Raw genomic sequence first — 12378 nt, 5'->3', positions numbered from 1 at the left:
AGCGTGTATATACCAAAATTAACTTCCAACTTCAAAGACATATCGCTTGAATGAGGTTGCAAACATCAAGGTAGCGGATGAATTTAATCTGATAAATCTTGGAAAGCTTGCGGACATGCCAGTGTCCCTGTTTTGCTTCTGATCCTAGTGGATTATCGTGTGCTAGAGAGCAGTGGTGACATAGTAGTGGAGACACCAGTCAGGCTAATCTGAAGTAAATTTGCGGTCGAATGGATAGGGTGGCAATTCCATCAAAATGTGGGGCCTGAACACTATCATCTACGATAGAACTGACTTCTGTACTCTAAATAAGAGTAAGACTACAAGTAACTTTCAGGTGGTGATGAATCATTAGTAATAGTAAGTGGAGTTCGGAAAAACTCGCGTTCGATTTGTGTATGGGGCAAAATTGCCCGCAGTGTTGCCCGCAATAAAGACGGGGAGTCAGTTGGAGAAGCGATATAGGCAGTGGAGAATGCTACTCTAAGGACCTGGGATGCAACTGATGCTTATGTGCGCGTTTGCTTCATACGCCTGCAAGACGTAACAGTCATACAATAATCATCAAATAATCAAGCAAGTATAGCATTAGTGAAGTATACAATGCATTCATCCGAAACATCTACAATGGATTTTATCCCCAACCACATTTTGATGATTAATACTCCTTGAACTAGGCCATGTAACTATGTTGTCTGTGGATGCAAACGTAATGTGGGGATATTATCCTTCTGACCGAAAATTGGAGACCATGAAGGTAGTAAACGCAGTATGGGGAGTCGGGCACGCGACCCTCCACCTATCGTGAAAACCAATAACCCGTCTGGCCTTCTCTAATATACTATTAAACAAATGAAAATTTCATGTTGTCATCGATTAGGCGCATGGTCTAGACACATTTCTGTCTTGGCGACTATACTGGTTAGCTAAATTGCTTGATAATCGTATCATATACTCTTACTCTCATTACGAATCACCGATGCCCTTAGGATAGCAGTATCAGGCTCTCCCGTAGTTTCTATTTATGACTATCTGTGATTAAGAGCAAGTCAAAATTGCATATGAAGAGCCATCCCTATTCTTCTATTAGCATAGCAGAGCCCATGTCTGCATATAGGTTAGCTGTATCACACAATCGGCTTGCTGTTATATTCTAGAGTAACATAATATTCAGTGCATATTCCAATAATGTTCTTCTACATGTCTTTGGACTGCCTCTCCATGTACATTTCTATTCTTAGCTACAGTTGCTTATCTCCATTTTACAGACGTACTTGCTTTTTAGAACCTTAATAAGCGCTAACCACATTAGCCTCTGGCCAGCCAATACCCCTTTTCAATCAGTCCAAACCCTGTAGTTACCCTAATTATACCTCTGCGTCATAATCTGCGAGTGTTTTAAGTCTATTTCTGTACTTCCTTTCTGGCTAATCAACAATTTTAGCGCAATTTCCCAGCTATTGTTCCCCAAATATTGAGACCATGTCGTTAATTCGAAAATGTCGCGTGCTTTCCCCAATAATAGCTGTGGTTCCCCAGAATTCTCCCGAGTCGGCGCTGCACCGACCGGTGAGCTGTCGTTTGCCACGGTTCACTGCGTTCCTTCGCTAAAAACAGTATGCAACTTATCGCACCACTATTTACGTTTCTGGGTACCAAAAACTGGTAAAAATGGCGCACCACCAGAATCCATCGCTCCCCGGGTTTTCGATTTGGGAACGTTCCAGGTGCTTCACATATCCCCATAACCTTAGATTCATAACAACAATATATAATTTGAGTAGAGTTAAAAATGTATCGGTATATCTATATGTTACACCCCACTGATTACACACTTATAAATTAGTGGGGTGTCCAACGTAGCTCGGCACTACAGCGTATATAGTTAGTAGTATTGTATGCTTAATTGGAGATTTTCCGCAGTATATATATGGTGATAGTTCGCTCATTAGGAAAAAAGGCTTAAATTTTTTTCTGATGTCCCCTCTATTTTCAAATTTTTCTTACAGAATATAAAATTTTTTTATCTCAGTTATATTTAGTTTTGGAGTACAAAATCTGTACTTTTTAGAAGCAGTTAGTATATCTGGACCAAAACGGTATCTATTGATACAAGAAGAATAACCTGCTAAGATATTTTAAGTGTTGAAATTTCACATCCATTAATATTGAGCTGAACAAGTCACCGCGGCATAAGGTGCGATAAAATAGACAGTCCAACATGACTACAAAGACCCAAGAAAAGCGAAAGGATCCGTCCAGCAGGCCTTACAAGTGCACAATGTGTGACAAGGCATTTCACCGACTCGAACACCAAACAAGACACATAAGAACCCATACGGGGGAGAAGCCCCACAGCTGTTCATTTCCCGGATGTTTTAAGAAATTCAGTCGTTCAGACGAGCTTACTAGGCACTCCAGGATCCATACTAATCCCAATTCACGTCGAAACAAGAACTTGAGTAAATCTCAGCAAAAAATACCGGTACCCCCGCAAACTCCAAAAGCAGACCAGTCAGACCAATCCCACGAAGAAATACAAATAATTCAAGAAAAAACACAACCGGGACATATTAAATCGGAAAATGGAGAACTGGATGAATCGATAAAACAGGTACGTAGTGCTCTTGGACCGCCTCTAAAGGTGAATAGTTCGGAGTCATCGTTTTCATCGAACCTGTTGGGAAAAAATAAGTCTCATAATTCTGATGATTTTACTAATAAGGATAACAAATCAGAAAACAGTGAAGATGAAATGCAGAGTACGCCGCCTCTGGATGATTGTACCTCTCATGCCACGGTATCAAATGCGCAAAAGAATATCGATATTTTGGCGTCTGCAGCTTCGGAAGAGTTGGAAAACTTAAACTCCAAGTCATTACCATCATTGACGGACTACTTCAATAACGGTAAAACAGTTCCATTTTCGGTAGCTGCTCCAAAGTCAATAAACTCATCCAGCTCTACGAACAATTTACAATATTTATCTAATGTGGCTATGATGTCTTCTAACAAGCGTCATTCTAAGAGCTCAACTACATTAGCGGGTAAAGGCCACACTAATGCTTTGTCTGTTTTGCAAAGGATGACACCATTAAACCCGGTGCCCCAGAATTCGCATGCCTTACAGGATTCTGATTTCGATTACGTGAAACAGAGGTTGAAGAAATCAAGACCTAATTCTCCTGACAATAGCAAACATTTCACTTTACCTAACTCCCCCGTGCTTGGTTTATCATCTACTACAACTCCTATAATATCCGCTAATAATAGTTCCACCAATTTAGCTTCGTTAATGATGGCATCATCCTCGAATAATGTTAACACTGATGGTGGTTTTATACCAAGACAGAACAATTCGTCTCCACCACCACCGCCACATAATGCTTTTGATAGAAACAGCTTTAAGGATGATAATAGCTTACCCCCATTAAGAAGTTTGAAATTGGATTTGCCTACTAATTTGCCAATGCAATCTATCAATGCTTCATTTGATATGGGTTCCACAATCAAAAGTGCGCCATTTCCTTCTAATAATGGTGAAGGACGTCATTATTGATCACTGATCCCGTAATAGTTTTGATATGTAAAATAGTGTAATAGTATTACTGTATAGTAAGTAAGGTTTAATCAATATGATGCGGTTAACACCGAACAGAATGTATGCATGGAAATCCTTTTCTCCGATTAAAAATTTCATCTCATCAGCGAAACGTGGAGGCATATTCAGTTGCATTCAGGAGGCAATAGAAATGAAAAAATTGCACATGCTAAATTCTTACAACACTTTAGATACTGTATTCAATTAACAAAATATATTCTATAATACATATTTATTTAGATAGAAAGTTCTGGATCAAGTATAACTACTTTGATAAATCTACTCCGCCGATGGCCCAGACTTCACTTTCGTCTTCAATTCTATCTGAGTATAAAGTCTCTTCATCACCACCTGCTTCAATTCTCTCTCTCTCAACACCGGCCAATCTTGTGGCAACCCTCTTCGTATAATCACCGATGGATCTTGGAATAATAGATATTCCAACAACCCCAGATATATTAGATTGTTTGCTGTTGAACCATTCATTAAAGTCATTCATTTGTTCGTCATCTACCAAATTGAAGACAGCAATGTACGCTTTTTCAGCTGCTAATTTAATTGGAATAATTGTGTCACGAACACATGTAAAAACAGATGGAACCAAAAGGTCATAAAATGGTTTGACTAATTCTTGATACTTGAATCTAGCAATAGTTCTTACTATCACTAATGATAATCTTCTAGTATCAGGTGAATTTGAATTTGGCTTAACCATATTCGTTGCCAACTGTTCCACTAATTTGTGTATATTGTCATCATCAATCTCAAACTGATTCTCGCTTACAATCGTGCTAGATGTGACTGGTGATTTAGTCTCTTTCAACAACAAGCACAATTTACCAATCGCAACAGTTGCATTAGCACTAATGTAATCGTTCGAAGAATTGGAACAATTAATTATAAATGTGACAATCTCATCTAATAATCCCGTCTGGAAGATATGGTGTGGAGCATCTTTCAAGAAGGAATTAATAGCCAATATAGCAAATTTGTGATTATCAACATTAACATCATTTTGTTTTTCCAAAATTTTAGATTTAAGTATAACCGTAGCTTCTTCGGCAGACAAAATTTGTGATAACGAACCGATTAATCTAGCATACGAAACAGCCGACTTATCACTAACAAGAGTAATCTCATCTTCTACTAAAGACAAAATAGAAGTCTTGGAAGCTTCATTCATATTTTTACCAGCCTTGCTGACAACTTCTAACATACCTTTCAACATGGCAGTCTTGACGCCTTGTTCGGTGGCATTTCTTGCTCCAGTCACTAACTCAGTAACTAAGGAATCTACTCTAGGCTGATGTTCTATCAATGTACCTAAAGCAACAACAGCCCTAGAACGTAATGCATCGTTTTGTGGATCTGACAAGGATCTCACAAAAGTCCTCTGTAATTGAGGAATAAATGGACGTAAAAACTGTGGAATCTTAGAAAGTAAACTGGTTAAAGCATATAAAATACCAGCCTTAATATCAGAGGACACACGCTCACCTATAACACGAATTAATGGACCAGTGATAGTAGTAGCAAATGGTTTCAAATTTGCAGCTGGTGTTTTATCAATGATGTCTGCTATAGCAAGTGCAGACATTTCTCTCTGATCACTATTACCATACATCAAACCATGCGAGAAAATTGGTAATATACAATTTGGTCCTCTTGGTAATGTGAACGCAGCTAATTCTTCACCTCTAACACCTGTAATGCTTAAGGCTTGACGTGCAGGTTTAATAAGCCTTTCAAGAGATTCCTTACTTTGTCTTTTAACTAACGCAGATAATGCATCGAAGCTACCCTTCACTACTTCAGGTGATCTATCACCCAAAGAAAGAATGAATTGCGATACCATATCTTGTATGTAAATAGTATAATCAAGATTAGTATGTGTGAAAAATGAGCCTAAGCGTTCATAGATTACCGCTCTCTTAGCAGCATCTTCATGCTTAACCAAAGACAATAATTGTTGCATTAATGGGTGGACTCCTTCATCATCATCAATTGCCAATAAAATTTTATCAAACGAAGATTTAATTTCATCTTGAGAGGCTTCTGATTCGTTCTTGGATTCGATAACTGCCGTAACTAAAGTATTGATAATAAGTGACAAGCGCTTATACAAGGCAGGTCCAGCAACAGAGGCCAAGGAAGAAAGTGCTCTAGCCTTAAATGCGTCGATAGGAGGAGATAACAAGGTTGGTATCAATATTGGGAAAATAACATCTGCCTTTGTAGCCATTATATCTTGCAAAGCTAATAATGCATTCTCTGTATTATCAGATTCTAACATGTTCAAAAGATAAGGCAAGATTTCATCAATAACGACCTTGCCAAGTTCCTCTTGTAAGGCTTTGAATGCTTCTGCAGCAGCCTCTCTGACCCCTGTAGCAGGGTCAACAAGAGCATCACGAATGATGCTGATAAATATATTTTGATACTCAACAAGACCATCATATTGTGTCGATTTAATCAATTCAGAGAGTGCGATACAAATTCCTTGTTTAGCATCATTATCACCAGATACCAACGATGATTGCAAAGTAGGTAATAATTGTGCCAATGCATTCGCACCAACCCGACGAACCATCTCTCCAAGAGTTTGAGCTGCAATCGTACGTTGCTCTTCATCTGAGGATGCTAAACGACGAACAATTATCTGGGTCAAAGATGGTAAAATTTCCTTGACAGTCCTTGGAGTATTTGCAACCAATGCTTTCCAGATATCAACAGCTGCACTACGAACAATACCTGCAACATCAGAACGGCATACAAATAATAATGATAAAATACGATCACGGCGCTCCTGGCCAAGTACTTCAATAAGGGTCTTGTTAACTTCACCGGAATATTCAGAAACTTCTTCTGTAAGTTCACTCTTACCTGAAATACCAGTGACTTGGAATAATAAGTCACCAGTGAGTTCGACAGAAGAAAGACGAATACGGTAGTTAGTGTCTGACAATCCAATTTCTAGTTCAGGCAATAATAAATCAACTGCCTTCTTAGCATAGTTCTTGACGATCAACCTACCAGCTCTTAAAGCGGTATCTCTGATTTCTTCATCTGTATCAGCCAAACCTGACAAAATAGGCGGAATAATACGATTTAAATATGGAGAAAATTGAGAACCAAAACAGACAGGTAAGAATAATAATAAAGGCATAAAACCAGCACGAATGTAATTACGAGGAGATGATGCACATGATAAGATATCTGGTAGTAATTCTTCCAATTTATTAATACCTAGACCACAGATAACCTCTGAAAGGGCCTGGGCAGAACCAAGTCTATCTCCGGCCTTCGTTTCATCTCTCAATGTGTCTAATAGACGAGGAATCAAATCGGGGAATTGTTCCTCCCCTAATTTTTCAACTAAGGAACCTAATGCACGAGCAGCAGTTGATCTTGTTGCCGGCACTGGATCTACCATAGCAACTTCTAACTCCCCAACTAAAGCAGACAAGTATGGGCGAAGATCTTTACTATCCACTAAAATTGCCATGTTACCGACAATTTGACAAGCTTTTTTCTTCGTCGCAGCAGACCTGTCCTTCATACCTCTATGAATAACATGGATTATAAGAGCTAAAGAGGGACCATCAATATAATGCACAAATTGAGTTTGAATTAATTTATCTAGAGCAGCTTCAGTGAATTTAGTTGGATCACCGATGGCATTGATTAAATCTGGGACAATAGCTTGGATTTCGGGGTTACGAATAACTTCACCAAACCTTTTCAAAGCTTGATCAGCAGCTTTTCTCACTTCTTTATGGGTATCATTTAATACACCAACAATTTCAGGTACAATAGTAGATAAAGATGAAGATAACTGGGTAGGATCCAAATAAGCCATAGAACCTAATAATTCGACTGAACCCTTCTTAGATCTCCATGCAATCTCATCCAAGTTAGAAATTGCAACAGGAATCAACTTTTTAACACCAAAACTGGTGGTATTTTTCATAATTTGTTTTGCAGCAGAATCCGTAGCCTCCCTAACCTCCGGCACTTGGTCACCTAATGATTTCAAGAGAATAGGTAAAATTTCGATCACATAAGGTTCAAAAAATTTTCCCAAGCTCTGAGATAAGCATTCAAATGCAAATGAAACACCTTCTCTGCGTTGCGAGTTCTTTTTGTCGTCTGCAGCATCGGTTAAGTTTCTTATGATATCATACGTGGATAATGATTTAATACCCGAACCTTTAACTAAACCTGAAATACCATACGCTCCACCACGTCTTGAAGCCATTGTTTTACCTTCAAATAACTTCTCAAATAAAATATCAAAATAATGCTGCAATTTTGGAGTAAATGAAGGAACCAATGGGGCAATGCACTCAGAGATCGCATACTGAACGTCCTCGGATGGGGTATCGAGAGTTTTAATTAATCTGTCCACAATCAAATTCAACCTCGAATCTGACTCATCCAAATGACGTGCCAATGCACCATATAAGATAATCACGCATTCTCTTATATTATCTTGTGTTTTTGAGCCATCATCCTTTGCAGCAAGACAAGCTTCAAAAATTGGAATCAAAACTTCAATGTTAGTATATCCATGTTTCTTAATAACTTCAATACCAGCTTCCTGTAATTCTTGGCGAACCAAATCTTCCTTATCACCTAAAGCCTTTTCATCTACCAAAAATTTAAACAATTTCTCGATTGAGTGCTTTTCAAAGAAGGGACTCATCAATTTTATAGTTAATGCAATCGTTGATCTTTCCTCCCAGGTGTCTCTTTGATCGAAAGAAGATTTAATCACTAAACCAAATCTGTCCAATGCAGGCGGTGGAGGGTTCTTTTTTACGTGGTAGAGGTCAATTAGTTGGTTCAATGTATCTTCAAAAATATCTCTGTTGCTAGCAAGTAATTCAGACACGGACGAATAAATCGCATTCGCTATAGATAACCTTAAGCCTGAATCCTTATTGCCGGTATATTGCAATAATCGAGTTGGTGCATCTTGCTCAAGTTTGAAATTGTTATCTTCCCAAATTGTTTTTGCTAGCTCAGCAGTATTTGGATCGTTATCATGTATAGCAATCCATAATTCATTGGAATATGTCATTTCAGTAGTTAAATCAAATTCAGAATCAATACCTTCCAAGATTGTATTTCTAACAAATACTTCAGGTGAAATGATATTGTCAAAAAGTATTCTTAGATCTGTTTCAGTAATACTAACAGAAATATGTTGGCACATAGCTAAAAAGCATTCCTTAGACAATTTCGCTTTTGAAGGTAGCTTCATTAGCGATAATAATACTTCCAAAATCTTTTGCCTTGGGATAGTATCATCCTCAAAAACTTCTGCATGAGAGGAAATTATTTCAATAGCCAACAATAGTTGCTCTTCCTCTGGATCTTCTTCCACAAATTCCGATGTAACTTTTTGCTTGGTTGCATTTTTCATAGCCACAGTCTTACCATTTTCAAGAACCTTAGTCAATAATGGCAAGATATATGATAATGAAAGCGAATCTAATGGGTTCTGATCAGAGAGAAACTTAATCCTAAATAATATTCTTGAAGTTAAACTTAAAATAGGTTCTTCTAACAAATTTTCTTTTAATCCTTGGACTTTATTAAGCCTTAAAATGGCGACACCTACGAATCCTTTCAATAAACCTAACCTTGGTGAGATCAAATCAGCTAAGCGCAAAATTGACTCTAGGGCTAAATCATGCAACAAACGACGAATAATTTCACTTTCAGTTAATATGAGGATCTTAGTAATAGCCACAGGATACCAATGTGCAGCCCCATTATCAACTTGAATTGCATTAGAAACCAAGTCGTTAACAATGTCGATTCCGCGGTGAAAATCGTTAACCAATATTTGGACTTCTTTACGAATATTAGATTCCTTGTTCAATTGCTCGTTTACAAGGGATTGCTCTTCTTTGGTTAACTTTTTAGTAGTTTTTCCCTTATTTTTATTTGCTAATTCTTTCCTCATTTCCTCTTCCCATTTCCTAGTCTCGTAATCCTTGGTATTTTTATCATCGTTCTTCTTTGAATCAGAATTACCATTAAGAACATCAAAGACTAAGACACCATCAATACCCTGCCAAATTTTGATTGCTTGGTCATCAATATTAGCAATTTTATCAATGTCAAGATCTGACGATATCAAGGCTGATACTTTTGCTCCAAAAATTTCTGGTTTTATAAAAGAAATCATACTCATTGATTTAATAGCTGCTTTGTATACGAATCCTGTAAATGTGTTGGCTTTAAGGAATTCCAATGTGGATGTAAATATATCATCAGCATTATCTTGAACTAGATCACCTACATCAATATTTGATCTTTGACAAAGTCCTACCCATTCGTTTCTAATTGGAATCAAACTATGATTTGCGGCAACCAATAGCTTTTGCAAATTCGCTTTTGAGACGCCTTGATTCTTTAATTGAGTTATAACCGAAAAGACTGGAGATAAAAATTTGAAATTATAACTAAATACTTCTTGATCTTTTTGATTATCGGAGTCAATCAAGACAGTATAAATCGAATTTATAATTAAATCACTAAACTCTTTTTCATTCTCATTCAAGCAATGTTCCATTAACTCTAGGCATTGAAGTCTTAAGTCATAAGAAATATTCTTTGAAATTGCTAAATAAATCCAAGCAAGTCCATATGCATCCTTGTCTTCTTGATCAAGCAGGACAATATAGCTAGCAGATTCCTTTAAAGCTCTTAAAAGCCAGATATTCTCGCTCGGGTTCGATAATTTTGTAATAACCTTTGAACTTGTCAAAATTGATGGTTTCTCAGTATTATGCAAAGAATTAACGAAAATCTTTTCATCATTAATGACCTTTGAATTGCTCTTTTTGACTAATGAACTTAAGGCTATGACAACGTATGAACACGATATACCCTTATTAGCAATTGTAGGCAAAGGAGCTTGCTGAGCTTCTTCGATTGAATTAGCCAAAATTGGATATAAGGTTTCAATTAGTTGTAAAAATGTGTCATTACGAACGATTTCAATGGTATTATATACATATGCACCTAATTCAAGATACCAGATACGCCTCAATTGTACTTTTTTATCACTCAAACCGAGCTTAAATTGATTGACAAATTTAGAATTATCCTCTTCTGAAATTTCTTCATTATTGGCAATTATGTCCAAATAATGGTTTGTGAATGTATTAATTAAACCAGTTAATGAAATTTCATTTTGATCTTTGGATACAAACGGTAATAAGCCATTTAATATTTGTAAGGATATACCTTTATTTTTAAACTTAAGCATTGATAATATCTTAACAATTAAGTATTTTGATTCATTATTTGAGGTACTTTTAAAAGACTTTAAACATTCATCCACCAACTTGGTGAATGTATCGTCAGAAGAATTCCAGAAATGGTTATTAATCAAAAATTGTATTGAATTAAATGCACCACTTCTTGTTAATTCTTTAGGAGATTTAAATGCATTCAAAAAGTTATTCAAAAGTTTTGTATTAACTAAAGTATTACTTAAATCAATGTCCTTACTCAAAAATTCGAAGAGCCTTGGAATTAAATGACCAAACGAAACTTCTGAAGATCTTAAAATCGCCTTATCTAATACTGGTGCAATAACAGTATTAAAATCATCTTCATTAACACAAGATTTGATATATTTCCCGAACAATTTCAAGGCATAATCATGAGGAGGTACCTTATTCAATAACACTTGATTGGTATAGTAATCCAAAATCGAAGACTTTGTACTTCCACCGGATTTAGTGAAATGATCTAAGAGGCCTGGATATGTTGGAAGTGCATCCACAATTGCATCTGATAAAACTCCTAAATAAGAAATCACAACAGTTGGAGAAACTTTATTTGTAGGAGAGATAAGTGCAGTAATATAATTATCAATAACCTTGGTAGAACCATCCAGCTTAACAAAAGTATGCGTAATAGAATATTTGGTAGACGAGAATACAGAATCGTTGATTCTTCTTCTGTGCTGGAAACTTTGATTACTTTCATTGAGAATTGTATTGACGCAATTCTTAAATAAGTAAGCCTGACTCAATACTACTTTTTCAATCAACTCTTGTTTGCTGACTCCTAAATCAGCAATTATAATACTTAATTTATTAATCCAACTCAATAAAGTTAAGTAATCTGTAACAGCCATTGACTTTTCTTTGACTGCAATGTCATAAATAAATTTAATAAAAATAGGTAAAAGCTCATTCTTGAATACAATAATCTTTTCTAAGGTCTTTAGCAACTCATTTCTTGAATTAACATCCTGGTAGTAATTATATGTTTTTAATAATGTTTGACATAATTCTAGTAATTCTTGTTTATCATCGGTTATCTTATTAGTATCCAAAAGAAGTTGAATTTTTCGTAAAAATGGTATTCTTCTACTGGTCAACGAGTCAAATATCTCTTTTTCATAAATATTTGACAATTGATCCCAGGTAACGTCAGTGTCTGAAGTCATTATTTCAAAATCTAATTTGAAAATAAACGTCTCTTCGGATCTTGACTCTATATTCTATAATAGTCTTTAGTTAACGCTCTATGAGTAGTCTAAATTGAAAAAAAATACTATTGCGTGTAGAAACCAAGCCAAAATTTCAAGTACGTTACCCGGCAAATTTTAACGTTGGCTCTTTCAGTATAAATAGAGCATTAAACTACAAAAATTTCCCGTTTTAAGTCTTTTTCTTTATCAACTATACCAGTCGATGAAGAGAGGCTATAGTTAATACATCCGTTGCAGCAATTTTTACTCACTA

At 36.3% G+C, this 12378-nt stretch overlaps 2 protein-coding genes across 2 annotated transcripts; one reads left to right on the top strand and one right to left on the bottom strand.

Annotated features, from left to right (window-relative positions):
• Positions 1–2221: 2221 nt before the first annotated feature.
• On the top strand, positions 2222–3559 carry AC631_01570 (uncharacterized protein; the record flags this gene model as incomplete). The annotated part of the gene is made up of 1 exon (XM_015610400.1): positions 2222–3559. One exon carries the CDS (start codon positions 2222–2224, stop codon positions 3557–3559), a length of 1338 nt encoding a protein of 445 aa, XP_015468783.1.
• Positions 3560–3866: 307 nt separating this feature from the next.
• Positions 3867–12080, bottom strand: GCN1 (Gcn1p; the record flags this gene model as incomplete). The annotated part of the gene is made up of 1 exon (XM_015610399.1): positions 3867–12080. The coding sequence occupies one exon, from the start codon at positions 12078–12080 to the stop codon at positions 3867–3869; it is 8214 nt and encodes a 2737-aa protein (XP_015468782.1).
• Positions 12081–12378: the final 298 nt, after the last annotated feature.

Source organism: Debaryomyces fabryi, assembly GCF_001447935.2.
Source record: "Debaryomyces fabryi strain CBS 789 chromosome Unknown contig00022, whole genome shotgun sequence".
Classification (NCBI taxonomy): Eukaryota; Fungi; Ascomycota; class Pichiomycetes; order Serinales; family Debaryomycetaceae; genus Debaryomyces; species Debaryomyces fabryi.
This window is presented reverse-complemented; position numbering and strand designations above follow the sequence as displayed.